The sequence below is a fragment of the Chelonoidis abingdonii genome, chromosome 5, assembly GCF_003597395.2.
Source record: "Chelonoidis abingdonii isolate Lonesome George chromosome 5, CheloAbing_2.0, whole genome shotgun sequence".
NCBI lineage: Eukaryota > Metazoa > Chordata > Testudines > Testudinidae > Chelonoidis > Chelonoidis abingdonii.
Genome location: NC_133773.1, coordinates 95,089,106 through 95,110,000, shown reverse-complemented (window position 1 = coordinate 95,110,000; position 20,895 = coordinate 95,089,106). Strand labels below are relative to the sequence as shown.

The 20,895-nt window shown below is 44.2% G+C and overlaps 1 protein-coding gene across 2 annotated transcripts in view; it reads left to right on the top strand.

Annotated features, from left to right (window-relative positions):
- The first annotated feature begins 276 nt into the window (after nt 1–276).
- Nucleotides 277–20,895, top strand: part of SLAIN2 (SLAIN motif family member 2) — a 60,838-nt gene continuing 40,219 nt past the window's right edge. The window contains exons 1-2 of one of the 2 annotated variants that reach the window (XM_032768898.2): nt 277–909; nt 19,927–20,075. In XM_032768898.2, the coding sequence (XP_032624789.1) occupies nt 545–909; nt 19,927–20,075 (514 nt within the window). In that variant the 5' untranslated portion in view covers nt 277–544. The remainder of the gene's footprint in view (nt 910–19,926; nt 20,076–20,895) is intronic. The other variant, XM_032768899.2, reaches the window with a different exon arrangement.

The following is a 20,895-nucleotide window of genomic DNA, read 5'->3' as shown; positions in this document are numbered from 1 at the left end:
GCTGCAGGAACCGGAGCTGATCCGGGGGCCGTTGCCTCGGGATCCTGGCTCTACTGCACAAGGCTCCGCAGGCGGCTGTCAGCCCCGCTCGGGGGCAGCAGGAGCGGCGGCTACAGGCCAGGGCCTTGGTCTGAACTCAGCCCCCGCCCACATCACTAGCCCCTTGTCTACGCTGCACTTCCGGAGACGCGAGCCTCGCTCCCGGGCAAGCCCCGCCCCCTGGATACCTCTGTCCCGGACCGGGCCGGATGCCGGGCGCGCGCGTGAGGCGCGGCTGGGGGCGGGGCGCTGGGCAAGATGGCGCCGTTGGCCGGATGTGTGTATCTCCCTCCCACCGCGGGCCGCCGGCGCAGTTGACTAGGCGGCGGCTCCACTCTAGTCCGGGCCCAGCCCCGGTGCAGTCACAGCGGCGACGCCTTCTCCAGGCCCGGCCATGTAGAGGGGGCCCTGGTTGCTTCCCTTCATCCCGGAGACGTGACCGGCTCCTGAGGCAGCCAGCCCCGCGCGGGAGCGAGCCGGCGGCCGGGCGGAGGGCCCCGCCGCCATGGAGGACATTAACTCCAACGTGAACGCGGACGCGGAGGTGCGGAAGCTGCAGGAGTTGGTGAAAAAGCTGGAGAAGCAGAACGAGCAGCTCCGCAGCCGCTCCGGGCCCCCCGCCAGCCCCAAGCGCCTCCCCAGCGGCAGCGGCGCCGCCACCCCTTCCCCGCGGGGGGACCTGCCGCTGGCACTGGAGAGCCGCTGCCTTAGCCCCAGGGCCGGGGCCCGTCAGCCGCCCGCCGAGGAGACGCGAGCCGGGTCGGCGGCCGCAGCGGCCGGGGAAGGGGGCAGCTTCCTGGACGAAGTGGAGCCTCTGAGGCCCGACGAGCTGGAGCGGTTGGCCAGCTGCGAGGAGGACGAGACAGGCTGGTGAGCGGGTAGGGGGCGGCCCCGGTCGCTGTGCAGCCAAATGCTGGGCATCCAGGGGTCCGGGCTCTCCAGCTCCCGGGGACTGAAGCGCGCTGTTGAGAGCAGCCCTCCCTGGATCCAGCGCTGCTCAGGGACAAGGTGCAGGGAGCTGAGAGGGGCCATTTGTTTACTAAACAGGGGCTAACGTAGGCGTCGTTTTCCCCGACGGTCTGAAGGCAGCCTCGCCTTCTGAGGCTAGAGGGGAGAGACTTACTCCCTTTGAGTCAGTGACATGTAGAAAACTCTCTGTTCTCAGGGATAGACTTTAAAACTGCCTGGTGAATCCCAGGTGAGTCTCTTACCAGGGGCTGTACACCTCTATTTAGCCGTGGAAAAATGGGCTGTGGGTGTGCTTCATTGCTCTGTAGACTCTTAGGCTTGGGTGGGAACCTGAGCTGTGGGACACTCCGACCTCACAGGATACTAGAGTTCAGCTCCAGCACAGAGTTAAGGTTGCATGGCGATAACTTGTGCCTTTCCAGAACATTGAGTTTAGTTTAGCAAAACTCAGGGAAAATCAGGAAATACAGAGTTAAGGTAAATGCTCATGCAGTCTCATCTGCCCTGGAGCTGGCAGTAGCAAACAGGAATTACTTGCATGCTCTCCAGTCGTTTTCTGTTTTAGGTGTCGCTGTACTGAGTTGTGAAGGCAGTGGGTGCAGCAGGTTGTTAGAAATCTGTTTTGGTATGAGGAGATTGGGGAATTAATTTGAAGTGTGTCAAAGCACTGTGATTGTGATATGAAGAGAACTGGGTCTGAATCCCCCCACGAGTGTGATCAAAGGAAGAAGGTGCATGCATATCTTGAGGTTCTAGTTTGCATCATTTCAGTACAAAATTGTGTAGTCTGTGTCAAAGCAGGCACTGCAGTGGTCTTATCATGGGTACTGTCAGTCGTGAGATGGGATGTGAAAGCAGTCTGTGGATTTAATGATGGGTAGACAAAAGTATATATTTAGGTAGTATCCTATGTGGAAGTGAGAAGGGGTTGTAAAATTTAAACACCCACTTCATATCCTTTTACAAGTATGGTATTCTCTCAATGGAGTGCAAGAATGTGTAATGGGTGTGTTGGAGGATTGCTCACAGGGGGCCTAGTTAAGGTTGCACAAGCATTTACCTTAACTCTGTGTTTTTTAGTTTTCAGAAGTTTGAGTTTTTTTGCTGAAATCAGTTATGTTAAGCTTGTGAGAGGAGATTCGTGTCTCTCCCCTCCATTCTTTGCAACATGTACCTCTTCCCCCACCTGTCAACACTTCCAACTCATCCTCCTCCTCTTGTCCCATTAAGCCATTAGTTTACAGCCAGAACACATCAGCAGCCTATAGCAGGCTCAGAAAGCTTTTAAGTTAACAATTCACTGAGATGTTCTCAGCTGAAAGAGAACATCCAAAGGAGACATGGCTGATGGGTATCACAGGCACAGGAAGGCTCTGCCTTTCCAAACAGCCTGATATTCCCCCTACCCATGCTCCACCCCTAGGCCCCATCCTGCCTGCTGTTCCCTGGGGCAGGCAGGCAGACTGGGGGCTTCTGTGCATCCCCTGGGTCTGCTCTGGCCACGCTGTCTACCCAGTGCTCCTGACCAGAGTGGCTCTGGCCCGCCACTTGCCATCCCGCCCAGCGCTGAGGCTGGCAACTTGGCTGGGGGGTGTGCCTTTGGGGATGGGGCATCTGGCTGGGGGTTGGGTGCAGCCCGGGGAGGGCAGGACTGTGCTCCCTGGCTCTCTGGTGATCTGAGGATGGGGCTGCGCTGCCCAGCTCTCTGGCACTCTGGAGCCTGGGGAGTTAGGGCTGTGCTGTCCGGTTCTCTGGTGCTCTGGGGCTGGGACCACGCTGCCTGGCTCCTCAGCACTCTGAGGGCAGCTGGAGGCACTAGCTTGGGGCAGGGGCCAGCAGCCAGTGTGTGTGTGTGTGTGTCAGGTGGGCTGGGGGCACTGGGCTCGGGTGGGCGCGGAAAGGGCGAGGCCTCGAGCAGAAGGGGTGGGGTTGGAGGCTAGCCTCCCCAAACCAGGGTTTCACCTACCAGCCATGAAAGAAGATGAATACAGCCTGAAACAATAGCTTGTGATATGTGAACTGCTTCATTCCTTTTAGTAGGAGGTTCTCCCCCCACCCACCCAATGCTGTTAGAATGTGTACGCATCATGCATGTCTTTTCTCTACTCCTCATCCCAGTGTCAACAGTGTTCTTGATGCTTGCTCTGAGCATGCTTGTTCTAAGTTCCCCACCCAAAGAGGCAGGGGTTTCCCAGATCCTGTCTCATATGGTGGGGGTATAGAGAGGGGTTCAGATGCCTTTAGAAATACAAGAGATCCAGGATCCCAGCTCCATTGGTGGGACGGGGGGGCAGTAGGGAGTGGGGCTTAGACCTGCCCAGAAAGGCAGGCCCCACCCCCAGCTCATGAGGGAGGTAGAGAAGAGAGGCATAGGCCCCCTCAGGTCCTGGTGCTTGCACACAAGTAGGGGGAGAGGCTCAGACATTTTAGATCCTTGGGCATACACACATGGATAGAATGTGGGGCAGACAAGTGACCTGCCATATTCTCCACCTGTCCTCCTTCCACATATGCATCACCTCCCTGATCATCCATCCCCATTTAATCCCTTCCCTCAATCCCTCGCTGCATCCTCAAACCCCTCAACCCATTTTCCTTCCTTCACCCTCTAAAATATCCTGCCCTGCCAGCAAACATTTGCATGTCTAATTTTTTTTACAAGAATACTTTGATTGCATCCCCCCAAAATAAAAGAAAAACAAAAGCCCTGACCAGATTTTAGCAATATGCCTTCTGATCTTTTCCAGATTTCTGCCCATAGTAGGACTCAAACTGACACTGGTTGGGTGTATAAGATTAAAAGGTACTGCTTAGTCTGTTGAGCTCAGCCAGCTGGTGTGGAACATTGAAGACTAACAGTCCTGTTAACTCCTCTGTCTGCACATGCTCAGTGTAATCCAGTTGGCATACCACTAAGCACTTCAAAGGCTACTGCTCCAAACAGATAAAGTCTTTGGCTAATAATTAGTAATTTGATTTTCCCTAGTGGTCTGTTGGATGGCATGCACTCTAGCTTGGTAACTCGCAACTGTTTGAGCTCCAGGTGTGAGGATTTCAGCCCTGCTTTGATCCCTATTTGCAATTAAAAAAAATTTTGTTGCCAGAATATGTGACTATTAAGTTAAACTGTTTTTTGGTCGTTTTTTGGAGTGGGGGGTGTATTTCAGGAATCCCTTCTTCAAATGGCCCCAAATTTGGATCACTGACCAAACCTGATCCTTCATGAGGCACACAAAATTTCAGGGCAATCTGAGAAACCATATTGATTTTTAGAGCTCTTAGAATAGTTGAGCTTTAAACAGAAAGCTGTCTTAACCTTAATTTAACAGAAGTGCCATTCTGTATAATTTAGAGTAACTAGCTTCCACAAGGCAATTGCCTGTCTCTTATGCAATAATCAGAGCTCTGATCCCTCTGTTCCAAAAGAGACCTTTCTTGCTGAGTGTTTATCCTGGTCTTTATTTTGAGAAAGGACTTGGAAATAGCACTGATACCTGGGGATTTATGGGAGTTTTCATACGGAATCATGGGAATTGTACTGTGCTCATAGGAGTCTTTTTTGAAGTCTCCCACAAGCCACTGCTTCGGGGAGCAGTGTCAGGAACTGTGGGGCTAGGTACTCAGGGAGCAGTGGAACTGCAGCGGAGTAGTACAGCTCAAGCATGGACATGAGGCAAAGCTGCAACTAATATAGCATGGCTAGTGTGGGCTCAGTGCACCAGTGGCACCTAAGGTAGCATTAGCCTGCAAATTCATCTACCAGTGTTTTTCTTCTATGATTAGGGCCTGTGATTACAAACACTCACTAGATGAAAAATTTAAGTGAGACCCCCTACTTAGCTATAAGTACACTCAGTCAAGAGTAGTCTTGAGAGTGCTCTTTGTGCCTGAGCTGTTTTATGGATACTCAGAGAACATACCCACACTTCACTGAAAGTCCTGCGATTGATTTGGAATACCTCAATAAAGTGTGCAAAGCATGGTCTGATGCACTGATCATATACCTGGAAGATGATACGCTAGGTTAATCTAGAAAGCTTGAAATGAGTTGAGGATACACTTACGTTAATTGTAGTCTTACAGTTTTTGGGTGGGTCAGGGCTTGTTTACAGGGTAGGGTAATGTGCTTGGGGAGGTGTGGGGGATGTCTGCCTTCTAAAGCACACAAATGTGTTGTGCATTAATTGGCCTTTGTAGACCCTGCTGGTGTGCACTAGTGGTTCCCTAGTTTGCTTTAACATAGTATTGTTTCAAACAGCATTGTATTAAAGCACATCAGCAGGGCCTACAGGGACCAATTAATGTGCATCAGGTTAGTGTGCTTAGACTATGTCTACATTACCATCTTTATTGGTCAGGAGTAAGGGACACCCCTTACAGACAAATTTCACCAACAAAAGCACTGGTGTGGACTGCGCTATGTTGGTGGGAGACGCTCTGCATCAGTTCAAAAAAGAACTAGATAAGTTCATGGAGGATAGGTCCATCAATGGCTATTAGCCAGGATGGGCAGGGATGGTGTCCCTTGCCTCTGTTTGCCAGAAGCTGCGAATGGGCAATGGGATGAATCACTTGATGATGATCTGTTCTGTTTATTCCCTCTGGGGCATCTGGCATTGGCCACTGTCGGAAGATAGGATACTGTGCTAGATGGACCTTCGGTCTGACCCAGTATGGCCGTTCTTATGTTTTTATAGCATGTTGGAGGTGGTTTAATTATGCTGGTGGGAGAACCCTCTCGTGTAGAAAGGTCGTATAATACACTTTGCCAATCTGTAATCATTTGGATTAAGGCAGGATCTGTTTTTAGCAATTCATGTCCAGTCAGTGAAGTCACCCTTCTTATTAGTCAACTAGATTACTGCTATACTTGAATCTGATGTAGAAGACAAATACTTGGATATCTTCTCTATAATTATGACATTCCAATCTGTATGGCCTAAGATCCCTTTGGCACTAGCTTTACAATTTGGAAATTTAAAATTGGTGTCAGAATGAATCATGAGAAGAATGTTGGACAACTTCACTGGGATACAGAGCCCCAGTTTCCTTAAGGATCAAATGGAATCTTTGAGACATAAGACTGTAAACCAGTACAATACCTAATAGTGCTATCCATTCAGTTGCTAAAATCTAATTGTACCAGTATGATCTCGAACTCGTTAAATTCATTCTTATTCTCACAGTTTCTGCATTGTGACCTATTAAAAGACAAACTGCTGTTTATCAGATTATATGTGGTACACTAAAGGAACCTGAACTTCCCTTGACATAGAAGTATCTATTTCAGAGGGATTTTTTTTTTTTTCAAATTCAGATAATAGCTAGTCAAACCATAGTTGTAATAAGGTAGGAAAAAGTACTTGTGACAGCTGGTATTAGAGGAGTACAACAGTTGCTTTCAGTTTTCCAGATTAAAGGAATAGTACCACCAAGTAACTATATTACATGGGTCTTACAGCTTCTTAACTAAATATTGTAACTTTGTTAGGAGTAAAATAAATGTGTGGAGACTGTACCAAGAATCTTGAGTAAAAGCAATTTCCTGTTTTTCTCTTTAAGTTCTTGAGCTGCACCCATCATATAGTATCTAAATGCTTTGGATGTTTATATATCATTAAATTATCTATGTGCTGCCCAGTCCATAATGGAATTTTTAAATGGAATTTTTCCTTGTTGCCTTAATTATAGAATTCTTAATATGCATTTCACACTCCTATACAGTTTGAGCACTGTTAGGTCAGCTTGCATTGGTTCTCATTCTTTTTTGAGTAGATTTAGAGCTTTCTTTCTAGACCAGTAGTTAAGCAGATCTCCTTGAGGAGCCCATACCTGTATTTAAATAAATTCATGGTAACCTTTCATAGCTTTTTCTTTATGGGAAAAATATTGATTTCACCTGCTTTTCTGCAATAATCAGGTAACATTTGTGGGTTTCTTAAAACATTACATTCAGAAGTACTACTGACTTATTGACATCTACAAAAGACTTTTTAAATATGCAACTTTCTTTCTGGTAAACTTCAGTTTCTGCTACAACTTCAATAGATGTTACCCAGCTGTTTTTTTCTATCAGTACACTTGAGAAAACTGACATGCTTAGATTTATTTTCATAACTAAAATAGAGTTCTCATGGGATTGTTACTTCATATTCTGCCTAGAGCATGTTCCCTCCCATAGGTTTTATTTTACTACATAGAACTTGAACTGCCAGTACTTGATCTCCCTGCAGCTTTTGACACCGTTTATTCTGCTCACCTCTTCTAAATCTTGTCCTCAGTTGGCTTTCACGATACTGTCCTCTCCTGATTCTTCTATTTTTCTGACCTTTTCTTCAGTATTTCTCAGCGGATCCTCCTCTTCTCTCCCACTCTTCTGGAAGTTCCTCAGTGCTCCATTTTCGACCTCTTTCTCTTCTCACTCTGCAACCTTTGTGTGGATTATTTTATCTGTTCAGACTGTCAGCTGTCAATTTTATTCCAGTGATTTGCAAATCTACCTTCACTCCTGATTTGTGTCTCAATCCAATCCAATGTTTCAGCCTATTTGACATCTTCTGGATGTTGTGCTGTCAGTTTCAGAGGTGTAGTCATGTTAGTCTGGATCTGTAAAAAGTGACAGCGTATCCTGCGGCACCTTATAGACTAACAGATGTATTGGAGCATAAGCTTTTGTGGGTGAATACCCACTTCGTCAGATGCATGTGGTGGAAATTTCCGGAGGCAGATGTAAATATGCAGGCAAGAATCAGACTAGAGATAACGAGATTAGCTCAGTCAGGGAGGATAAGGCCCTCTTCTGGTGTGCTGGCCCTTCCCAATACCTTCAGCCTCCCTCAGTGGCTTGCTTCCCCCCCCAGCCACCCCAACACACTCACTTTCACTGGGCTGGGGCAGGGGCAGGGGCTTGGGATGTGAGAGGGACTGAGGGCTCCAGTTGGGGGTGCGGGCTCTGGGGTGGAGCTGGGATGAGGGGCTTGGGGTGCAGGAGGGGTCTCCAGGCTGGGTGGTGGGGCCAAGGGATTTGGAATGGGGGGGCTGCAGGTTGAGGCAGGTGTCTGGGGTGTGAGAGGGGGTATGGGCACTGGGGTTTCGGTGCAGGAGGGGGCTACAGGCTGGAGGGTGGGGCTGAGGAATTCAAAGTGTGGGAGGGGGCTGTGAGTTGGGGTACAGGAAGGGGTGAGGGCTCTGGGATGGGCCAGAGATGAGGGGTTCAGAATGCAGGAGGGGACTCTGGGCTGGGGCAGGGGGTTGGGGTGCAAGAGGGGGTGAGGGCTCTGGGGTGGAGCCAGGGATGAGGGGTTTGGGGTGCAATTGGGGGCTCCAGGTTTGGGAGGCTCAGGGCTGGGGCAGGAGGTTGGGGTGCAGGGGGGGTGGGCTCTGAGGTGGGGCTGGGGATGAGGGCTTTAGCGTGCAGGAGGGGGCTCCAGGTTTGGGGGGACTGAAGGCTGGGGCAGAGAGTTGGGGTGCAGGCTTACCTCGCGCGGCTCCCAGTCAGCAGGTCTAAAGCAAATTCCTTGCCTGTCCTGACATCATATTGTGTGCACGCTGGAGGCGGCCGCCGGATCTGGTGCTAGTAGGCAGGGGGAGAGGGAGGGACAGGAGGCTCGGTGTGCGCTGCTCTCACCCAGAGGCAGTGCCCCCCAGCTCCCATTGGTTGGGAACTGGCGAATGGGAGTGCAGAGCTTGTGCTTGGGGTGGGGGCAGCATGTGGAGCTCTGTGCCCCAACCCCTGGCCTAAGAGCCGGACCTGCTGGCCTCTTCCGGGGCACAGTGCCGTGCCTCAGGACAGATAGGGACTAGCCTGCCTTAGCGCCACAGCACCACCTACTGGACATATAACGGTTTGGTTGGCGGTGCTGACTGGAGCCGCCAGGGTCCCTTTTCGACCTGGTGTTCCGGTTGAAAACTGGACACTTGGCCACCCTAACCAAAGCCTGAACCTGCCCAAGCCCTGCCACTCCAGGCAAGGGGAGGAGGGAAAGATCGAGCCCCACCATCCAGGGCAGGGGGGCCAAGGCTGAAGTCCAAAGGCTTCAGCTCCAAGAAGGGGGCCTGTAACCTGAGCCCCATTGCTCAGTGCTGAAGTCGAAGCCTGAATCCTGCTGCCCAGGGCTGAAGCCCTCAGGCTTAGGCTTTGGGACGAGGGCTTGAGCTTTGGCCATGGGCCACAGCAACTCTAACACCAGCCCTGGCAAGCCCATCAAAATGGGGTGGCTACGAACTTTGAGGTCCAGACCCACAGTTTGAGAACCCCTTGCAGAGGGTGTGAGACCTGCTCCCTGTCCTGCAAAAGTTCATTCTAGTTTCAGCCTGACATGAAGCTAGGAAGAGACATCAGGCAAGTAGTAGAAACTTTATGATGCTGCTTGCTTCCATCAGATCTTGATTCCAGCTTTTATTTTTGTTACTTAGGCCATGTCTACACTACAGGTGCTACAGTGGCACAGCTACAGCGCTGCAGTTATGCTCTGCAATGCATAGTGTAGATGCTTTCTACAGTAACAGAAGGGGTTTTTCCATTACTGTAGGTAATTGATGGGTCTTCAGGCATAGTGCTGAGGTGTTTGTGCATGCACTTGAACGTGCAGTTATTGAGCCTTTCATTGTAGACTGAATTGAGTTTGATCTACAGCAGGTTGTAAAGAATGTCAGTGAAGCCAAACGGCAAATATTAAGATGTCTGTACACTAATGTGAGGAGCCTAGGTAACAAAATGGAGGAACTGGAGCTACTTGTGCAGGAAGTGAAACCGGATATTATAGGGATAACAGAAACATGGCAGAAAAGTAGTCATGACTGGAGTACAGATATTGAAGGCTATGTGCTGTTTAGGAAAGACAGAAATAAAGGCACAGGTGGTGGAGTAGCATTGTATGTCAATGATGAGGTTAACTGTAAAGAAATAAGAAAGCTGATGGATTTCTTCCACCAAGTAGTTGAAGAAACCAACAAAGAGGGAATTGCATTTAGATTTGGGTTTTGGTGAGTAGTTGAGGACCTCAATGAAGAACATGGTTGTAGGGGACAACCTAGGTTTCGAGTGATTAGACTATATTCAGTTCAAACTAGAATGGAAAGAAAACAAAAATAGATCCTGGGACTAGGGTTTTTTGATTTCAAAAGGGCTAACTGTTAAAAGAATTAAGGAAATTAGTTTAGGGACGTGGGATTGGACTGAAGAATTTGGGTATCCTAAAGGCAGAGGAGGAGCCTGACTTACTTCAAGTAAAAGCTGCAGAAACGTATCAGAAAGCCGGCATCCCAAGAAAGGGAAAGAAAAATCAAAGCCAGGAGTTGTAAGACCAGCGGATGAGCAAGCATCTCAGAGAGGTGTTAAAGAAAAAGCAGAAAGGGGCTCTAACAAAGGAGTGGAAGATGGGCAGGATTAGCAAAGGAAAGCTACCTATTGAGGTCAGAACATGGTAGGGGATGAAGTTGAGAGAGGGCTTAAAAGCCAATGTAGAGTGGACGCTTGCGCAAAGGAATTAAAACCAATAGTAAAAAGGTTCTATCGCATATATAAATAAGAAGAAAACAAAGAAAGAAGAAGTGGGACCGCTAAACCTGAGGATGGAATGGAGGTTAAGGATAATCTAGGCATGGCCCAATATCCTAAAAAATACTTTGGCGCTCAGTCTTTTAAAAGGCTAATGAGGAGCTTAGGGTAATGGTAGGATGACAATAATGGGGAATGGAGATAATGGAGGTAGATATTACCACATCTGAGGTAGAAGGCAAACTCGAAACGCTTAAATGGGAACAAAATCGGAGGCCCAGATAACCTTATCAAGAAATTAAAGAACTGGCACATGAATTGAAAGTCAATTAGCAAGACTTTTTAATGAATCAGTAAACTCAGGGTTGTACCGTAGGACTGGAGAATGCCTAACATAGTTCCCTATTTTTTAAGAAAGGGGAAAAAAACGTGATCCAAGTAACTAGCCTCTTAGTTTGACATCTGTAGTATGTAAGGTCTTGGAAAAAATTTTGAAGGAGAAAGTGGTTAAGGACATGAGGTCAGTGGTAATTGGGACAAAATAAACATGGTTTTAACAAAGGAAGATCATGCCAAACCAACCTGATCTCCTTCTTTGAGAAGATAACGGATTTTTTTAGACAAAGGAACACAGTGGATCAATTTATCTCGATTTCAGTAAGCATTTGACATGGTTCCACATGGGGAATTATTAGTTAAATGGAAAAGATGGGAGTCGATATGAAAATTGAAAGGTGGATAAGGAACTAGTTAAAGGGGAGACTAAACAGCGGGTCATATTGAAAGGTGAACTGTCAGGCTGGAAGGAGGTTACTAGTGAGTGCCTCCAGAGGATCGGTTATAGGGCCTATAATTTATTTTCAACCTTTTATTACTGACCTTGCGCACAAAAAGCAGGTAAGTGTGTCTAATAAGTTTGCCAGATGACCACAGTTGGAGGTATTGCTGACACAGAGAAGGACGAATGGAGGTATACTATACATACAGGAAGATCTGGATGACCTGTAAACTGAGTAATATTAAAGGATTGAAATTTAGTAGTGAAAAGGCAAGGTCATGCTTTAGGGATTAAAATAACAAGAATTTTAGTTATAGAAATTGGGATACTCCAACTGATTGTAACAGAGAGGAGGGGAAGGAACGTCGAGTATTGGTTAATCACATGATGTTACTGGTAAATAGCTGTAACAATGTGTAATGATGGCTGTTAAAAAAGCTAATGCGGTTTTAGGATCATCAGGCGAGGTATTTCCAGCAAGAGATAAGGAGGTGTTAGTACCATTATACAAGGCACTGGTGAGACTCATACTGGAGCGCTGTGTGCAGTTCTAGTCTCCCATGTTTAAGAAGGCTGAATTAAAACTGGAACAGGTCAGAGACAGGTCTAAGGAATTCCTTGATCCAAGGAATGGAAAAACCTGTCTTATTAAAGGAGTTTCAGCAGATTGTTTAGCCTAACCAAAAGAAGGTTGGGGTGGGGGTTGATTGCTTCATGATTAATATATCAGAGGATATAATTTAGGGAGGAAGAGGACATTATGTAGCTAGTACAATGTGGCACAAAGAACAATGGATATAAACTGGACACTAGGGAAGTTTGACTTGAAATTCAGATGAAGAATTTCTAACCATTAGCGGAGTGAAGTGCTGGAAAGAGCTTCCAAGAGAGAGTAGTGGGGCAAAACGACTATTGGCTTTAAGGCTAAGCTTGATAAGTTTATGGAGGGGATGGTCTGTGGGATAGGATAGCCTATCAATTAAATTTGTGCAAATTTAAGTTTGGCGCAATTGATATCAGCAGGTAAGTTTGCCCAGTGGTCTGTGATGGAATGTTAGATGGGATGGGATCTGAGTTACTACAGAGAATTCTTTCCTGGGTGCTGGCTGGTGAGTCTTGCCCACATGCTCAGGGTTTAACTGATCGCCATATTTGGGGTCGAGAAGGAATTTTCCTCCAGGGCAGATTAGCAGAGGCCCTGGAGATTTTTCACCTTCCTCTGCAGCATGGGTCACAGGTCACTTGCTGGAGGATTCTCTAGAGCTTGAGGTCTTCAAACCACAATTTGAGGACTTCAATAACTCAGACATAGGTTAGGGGTTTGTTATAGAAGTGGATGGGTGAGATTGTGTGGCCTGCATTGTGCAGGAGGTCAGACTAGATGATCATAATGGTTCCTTCTGACCTTAAAGTCTGAGTCTATGAATTTTTGCAGTTGCCACATTTCCCCGATTGATGATGCCAGTTCCATTCCTAGAAGTAGCTTCTCCAGAAGTATTTCAGAGGAAAAACAGATCATAGTTATATCATATGATAATACTCTTTCCATTCCAATGATACGTCAGGAGGATGTTAAATAGCAGCTGCTGAAGCTTGACATTTTTAAATCAGCAGGTTTAGATCATTAGCATCCGGGAGTTGTAAAATATGTGGGTAAGCAGCTTGCTGGACCATTAATGTTGATTTTTCAATAAGTCTCAGAACACCAAGGAAGTTCCAGATAACTGGAAGAAAGCTAATGTTGTGCCAATATGTAAAAAAGGTAAAACATGATGACCTGAGTAGTTATAGGCCTGTCAGTCTGACATCGATCCTGAGCAAGATAATGGAGGAGCAACTGATACAGGACTTGATTAATGAAGTATGAAAGGAAGATAATATAATTAATGCCAATCAACGTGGGTTTCTGGAAAACAGATTTTGTCAAACTAACTTGATATCTGTTTTGATGAGTTTACAAATTTGGTTGATAAACTTAATAGACTTCTGTCAGGCGTTTAACTTGGTGCTGCATGACATTTTGAATAAAAAATCTGAAAGATATTAAATGAATTAAAAGCTAGCTAACTGAAAGTTCTCAAAATGTAATTGTAAATGGAGAATCATCATCGAATGGGTGTGTTTCTAGAGGGGCCCCACAGGAATCAGTTCTTGGCCTTATGCTGTTTAACATTTTTGTTAATGACCTGGAAAAAAACACCGAATCATCAGTGGTAGTTTGCAGATGACATAAACTGGAGAAGTGGTAAATAATGAAGAAGATAGGTCACTGATAGAGAGGGATCGGAATCACTTGGTAAGCTGGGCGCATGCAAACTGTACACTTCAATATGATTAAATATATACATCTAGAAACAATGAATGTAGGTCAGATTTACAGGATGTGGGGGATTCTATTCTGGGAACCAGTGACACTGAAAAAGATTTGGGGATCATGGTAGCTAACAGCTGAATATGTGCTCCCAGTGTGACAGTGTGTCCAAAAGGGCTAATGCAGTCCTTGGGTGTATGGATATATAAGCAGGGGATTCTTGGATAGGAGTATTTGAGACTGGTGTGACTGCTGCTGGAATATTATGTCCAGTTTGGTGTCTGCAGTTCAAGAAGGATGTTGATAATTTGGAGAGGGTTCAGAGAAGAGCCATGAGAGTGATTAAATCAGGGGTAGGCAACCTATGGCACCTGCGTCAAAGGTAGCACGCGAGTTGATTTTCAGTGGTACTCACACAGCACAGGTCCTGGCCATTGGTCCGGGGGGCTCTGCATTTTAATTTTAAATGAAGCTTCTTAAACATTTTAAAAACCTTATTTACTTTACATACAACAATAGTTTAGTTATATATTATAGACTTATAGAAAGAGACCTTCTAAAAATGTTAAAATGTATTACTGGCACGGAAAACCTTAAATTAGAGTGAATAAATGAAGACTCAGCACACCACTTCCGAAAGGTTCCCGACCCCTGGATTAAATCATTAGAAAACATGCCTTTATAGTGACAGACTTAAGGCGCTCAATCTATTTAGCTTAACAGAGATAGTTGAGAGGTGTCTTGATTATAGTCTATAAGTACCTGCAAGGGGAACGTGTATTTAATAATGGGCTTTTCAGTCTAGCAGAAAAAAGTATAACACAATCCGATGGCTAGAAGTTGTAGCTAGACAAATTCAGATCAGAAGTCAAGCATAAATGTTTAACAGTGAGGGTAATTAACCATTGGAATAATTTACTAAGGGTCATGGTGGATTTTCCATCACTGATCATTTTTAAATCAGGATTGGATGTGTTTCTAAAACCTATGCTCTAGGAATTATTTTGGGGAAGTTCTATGGCCTGTGTTATACAGAAGGTCAGACTAGATGATCTCAGTGGTCCCTTCTGGCCTTGGAATCTGTGGAATTTGGCTGAAGCATGTTGACAAATTGGCAAAGAGCTTGTGATATTTATTAAGGCCACAATGTCTTTACATTTACAGTGATTATGCCCAGGGAAGGGATGTATCAGATATTAAACTGAATGGTGGTAGAACACAGTTCATGGCAATCAGAGCTGTGATTAGAGCACAAGAGTCCTTTGTTCTCTGTCCTATACTGTGCTGCTTCAGATTATGTTGAGCTGCCCTTTCTTATGGGCAGAGTATGTGCAAGCTGCTCAGCTGTCTAGAAGAGAATTATACCAGCTGTAGTGCTGCCAGTGGTTCCTCCGCCCCTAATGACCACTGATCTGAGGCCCTCAACTCAAAAAAGTTTTGCCAATGCCTTTACATATCCAGAACTAGAAGACCGCTCTAGTGGGTAGTATGAATCGTCTGTAAGGATACCATATAGTCACGGAGGTGATGGATTCTGTGACTTCTTCGGCTTCAGCTCCCACAGCTGGGACTGTCAGCCCTTGCCGTGGTCAGCCCCTTCAGACTCCCCACCTCCACTTATTTTTAATAAAAGTTGCAGATGGGTTACAGGCTTCCGTGAAGTTTTGTTTATTGCCTGCGACCTGTTCATGACTTTTTCTAAAAATAATCGTGACAAAATCTTAACCTTAATCACAGTCACCTTTAGGAAGAATCAGGGATAAACTCTTAACCCCAATAAGTGTTTAGAAATGCGCATTTTAACTCACATTTATTTCTTTCACAAAAAAAAGGGTTTTGTCTTTTTTTCTCCCTAAAGCCCTTATTTTCTCAACCTTTATCTGCAGGGCTTGCAAGCCTCAAATCTTGTCTGTAAATATAGAATCTTTGCTTAGGAATTAACTTATTTAGACTTACATTAATGTTTATGTAATAGTTCGTCACTGTCACCTGAATTGTCACAGTCTCCACAGCATCAAGTTGTGATGTTGCACGATTGATATTAAATGGAGAGCAACTTTGATCTCATAGGTCTTTCCCTTTTGTAATTGTAGGATTAATCTGCTGACAGTGTTTCTGCCCACAGAAGGCATATATCAGATATTAAACTAAATGGTGGTGTTACACAGTTCATGGCGATATGAGAGACATTCCTTTATGATCTTTCATCTGGTGGAGAAATACAGTGTCTCTTAGTTCCTTCATCTGTAAGTTTAAACCAGTCCACCAGGATGCTAGCTTTTAGTAAATGAATGTAAATTTTGACTTCCAGTATTCAGGTATTAATTGAAATGAAACACTGACTAGAATCATGAACAAAATAATTCAGGAGACCAAAAGAGCTCCTAAAATAGAATATACAATGTCCCAAGTAGTACTTAGCTGCAAAAAGAACCCTCTTTTGGTATTGCCAACTGAGCATTTAGAATCTCGGAAAGTAGCAGAACAGTCGAATCAGTTTTTGTATTCTGTCTCTATTTTGCAGTATGCCTGTTTTATGTAAATATGGTAAATAACATCAGTTCATAGGAAAGGGACCTAGTAGTACTCCTTTCCCCTCTTATTTATGAAAAACTGGTAGATAACACTATGATGCTGTCATAATGTATAATTCCCAAATCTGAACCTTAACGTCCAAAATTTGGGTACCTGCATGAATTCCTCTAAGCTTAATTACCAGCTTAGATCTGATATGCTGCCACCAATCAAAACTGAGTGTTTGATAAACTCTGGTCTCCCCAAAACATTCCCTGGGGACCCCCAAGACCCAGATCCCCTGGATCTTAACACAGGGAGAGTAAACTCTTTCCCTCACTAGTGCCACTCCTAGGCTTCCCCTCCCTGGGTTCCCCTAGAAGATCCAGTGCTTCAAACTCCATGAAACACCCCAAGCAGGTTTTTCCCTCCCTCTTCCGCTGAGGCAGTACAGATTCACGCTCCGTAAATCTAACACAGAGATTCCCCCCCCCTTCGTTCCTCAGCCTTAACCAGAGAACAAAATCAATCAGGTCTTAAAAAGAAATTTCTTAATAAAAGAAAGGAAAAAGTAAAGAATTATCTCTGTAACTTCAAGATGTAAATATACAGGCTCCTATAGCTTACAGACACAGAAAGAAACTTTTCCCCCAGTACCAATACAAATCAAAATATTCCCAGCAACTACACACACAAAAGTTAACCAGCCAGATCCACAATTGCAAATAGAGTAAAACAAACAAAAAAACCTAGACTGCCTGTTTTTACTTACTATTTGAACAGAAACTTAGAGAGCCTGTAGTAATGTCTGGTCTCTCTCAGACCCCCGAGAGAAGAAGACCTACACTGACAAAGAACACACACAAAATCCCTCCACCAGGTTTAAAAAGTATGTCTCTGATTGTCTCTGGCAGCTGTCCAGATTCCTGCTGTAACCCTTTAGCAGTAGAAGAGACATTAACCTTACAATCTGTTTGACAGATGCTTACCCTATTGTATATGGAAAAACAATTAAACATTCTTAGGGGAAGTTGACTGTCATAAGTAGATAAGTAAGGGTTAGTTTTCTTTTACCTGAGAAGGTGAACCAAAGGAACAAACACTTGACCAGTAGGACCAATCAGAAAACTGGAACTTTTTTAAAAGTCAGGGCGGGAATGTGGGGACTCGGGGTCTTTTGTTTCTCCCGGCTGTGGTGAGAGCATCTTTCCTTCTATCTCCCAAGCTTCTTTATAATCTTCTTTCCAAGTGTGAGTAAAAAGGAAGCAATAGGTTGATATTGTATTGTATTTACATGTGTAATTGCTGGACTGGTTTAAATGTTTTTTTTTTGCAATCAGACTGTGTTTCCTAATTCTTATAAGCAAGAGCCTGAATTGACAACTTAATAGCAGTGGTTATATTTTTCTGTATTTTCTTTCTTTTTTATATAAATTTCTTTTAAACCTGGTTGAAGGTTTTTGTTTTTCTCTGTTAGGCTACAGGAAAGGGGTGGATAAAATCTTTATGTTAGCTTTACTAAGTTTGAATGCATCCCTTAGGAGAGGTTGATTGCTCTTTGTTTTGTATTCAGGAGTAAGTACTCTGCGTCGCCAGGCCACCCATGGAGGAACTGGGGATCAGATAACGAGAGGACAAGGGGAAGACTTGTTTACCTGTTGAATAGGAGACCAGGGGTTCTGGGTCTGGGGGTCCCCCAGGGACGATTTTGGGGGGCTTTAGTGTACCAGGCACTGAATCCTGGTTGGTGGCAGCGAGATCAGAGCCAAGCTGGTAGTGAGCTTGGGGGAGTTCATGTTAAGCCTCCAAATTTTGGATGCTAAGGTCCAGATTTGGGACAGAGGCTTTATCACAGCGACTTAAAGCATGCTTTTAAAAAAAAATTGGTCTGCGCATTCATTAGTGAAGGTCTTCTGTACCCTTCCCTTCCGCCCCCAAATCAAGTCCCTTCAGAAGGTCCACATAGGGAATGTCAACTTCAGTATCGTAAACCTTTGTAAAGTTCATCAGCTGTATTCAGCCAAGTTTTGAAACCTTGGCTGAGGAAAAGTCAGTTAATTTTTCTCTTCTGCTAGAGCTATGGAAAGTAATTACTGTGTTGCTGATGTAATTGGCCCAAAGGAAATGGGAATTTTTGACCATCTGTTTTGTATAGAAGAGTGGCTAAGTTAGCTGTCATATGTTCCTAAACTACAATATTTAAGTTGGAATCCTGTTTAGTTGGAATTTAAAGGCTATCATTAGATAAATAGTTGATGGTAATGCAAGTCCTTATTCCATTATTTATTTCTGTGTGCATGTATTTAGAGCTTTTGCAGCAGCAAAAGCTAGAGTTAAGGTTGCAAGTTGACTTCTATCGATATCCTGTAATTCATAACTCTTTTTCTTTAGGGCTAAAACTTTCAAAGTTTCTTTTTAACCTAAAGATGAGGTGGTGGTGATTGATTTAAATCTTCACTATGTAGGGTATATGTCTGGGAAATAACATTTTCCCTTAGGAATTTTTTTGGGTGAAAAATACTCGGATGGCTGAACTTAAAAATTCAAACTTGTGGTTAATCCTCAGTGAAGAATAGTTTCAGCTTTGGTTCAAAAAGATAATGTTGAAGTTTGTTTATATAAAAGCATAACTGAACATTGTTTTATGTGCAAGGGCACTACAATATTTTATACTTTAGCTATTTACCATTGGTACCATGGTACCCAACTTTATAGCCTCACTACTTGGTTATTCTGTGGTTACCAGTTGCTGCAGCTTAATGTATGCAGATATATAAAAGCAGCTCCACAACTCTTTGATGCTGTCTTTCCTTTTTCTTAAAGTTAATGCCACTTTAAGGCCAAAACCATAAATGCATAAATCAGTATTTCCATATCACAATTAATATGCCCACATTACTAAACCTCATCTGAAGATAGATTTTTTTTCTTTAAAGTAACTGGCAAATGTGTGTTCAGTTTTTAAAAGACTTGAAAATTTGACCTGGTTATAAAATGGCATAATTTGTATGCAATTCTTTGTACACTAAGTTGGTATAAAAAATAACAATGCCTCTGATTTTCAGATAACAGTAGAAATTGGTGGGAGATATAGGTGCTTAGCATATCTGAAAATCAAATCCAGTATATCTGTATGTTATCTACTGAGATTCTACTATGTAATATGAATTTCACTTTCTGTACTACAGATTTTTTCTGCCATTGCTATGTTGGTCATGGGTGTGAAGAGGTGTGATCTTGGACTAACAGAGCTATGCTGGCAAATGCCCTAGAGTAGACACAGTTATAGTGGGAAAACTGCACTTTTGCCAGTATAGCTCATCTTGCTTTGAGGGTGGGAATGGGGTTGGGGCTGGAAAAAAGCAATAGAAGAACAGTTTTGCTGGTATAAGCCACGCCTGCACTAGGGGCACTTTGACAGTGTAGTTAGCAAAGCACTCCTAGCGTAGACCTGACCTAGGTTTGTCAGATACCTCTTTTACACCACTTTAAGGGCATGGTAAGTACTTACTACAATTTTTAAAAATTCTTCCTGCTTATTTTTTGGAAGCTAGATAACTTTCCTCAGCTTTATTTGTATGTTGTGATTGTAGTGGCTGTGCTCTTGGGTATTGGATGATTCTCTTTCTTTAGAGTATTTGGAAGAGGGATGATAACACCACATTGACTTTACGAATAAACAAAGTAAATATGCAGTTTGTCTACCAATGTTGACTTGTGCTCCCCTTTTGGTAGCTGAGAACAAAAATTGCATAGTCTTTATTATTTCCTTAAAATGCCCACTTACCTAACATCATGTAATTTTTCCTCTCTTAGGTTATATACATCACCAAAGAAGAAATTGACTCCAGTGCAGATATCTGTTAGTCCATTAGTTTGGTGCAGGCAGGTACTCGATTATCCAAGTCCTGATATTGAATGTGCTAAAAAATCACTGATCCACAGGCTTGAACAGATGATGTCAGGTGAGTTCATGCATCAGCACGTTTGTTGACATTGTGTTTTACTTTTTAACATCAAACCTTGTTTTAGAATAAATATACATTATCTGTATTCTGCCAGTGATTTGAGGGTTGGAGGAGTTTCTTCAATTTTAAGATTTTGTTAACGTTTCTCAGATGGCAATTCACTCTCTACTTATGTTTTGGGCCAGATACTTAGAAGTAAGGAAGACGCAATAGACTATATGAATCATGATTCCAGTAGTTTATGCCTCCTGAGTAAGTGATATTTTGGCCAGGTTCTGCTTCTTCTCAAGCCATAAAACTTTTTTTTTTTTTTTTTTTAAAGTCCAGCTGCTTAATCTGGAATTTGTCTGCTGCCTTAGTTAGAAGTCTAAACTCTTGAGGGGAGAACAAAACTATCAGGCTGATAGACTGTGTGCATTTAGATATATAGTTAAACTCTGTGCTAAATCAGCTGGGGATTTTTTGTTTTTTTGTTTTTTTTCTTGGCTAAGGAGATGGAGACTGAAGTTAGTTAATAGTTTTGGGACACTGAATGGATTTTTCAGTGGATTTGAGATCTTTGTTATTCCTTTCCAAGATGATAGAGACTAATGTCTTAAATGATATAATTGGCCCTGAGATAAAGGAGCCACTTAACACTTAAAACTGCGGCTAATGACTGAATGCCTGGTACTGTGAAATGCTGTTGGAGTCCCCCCTTACAACTCCTGTTAATGTCCTAGGGCTTGTCTACACTTACAGTTTTGCAGCGCTGGCCGTTACAGCTGTGGTCGTACAGCTGTGTACGGCCAGCGCTGCAGTGTGTCCACACTGACAG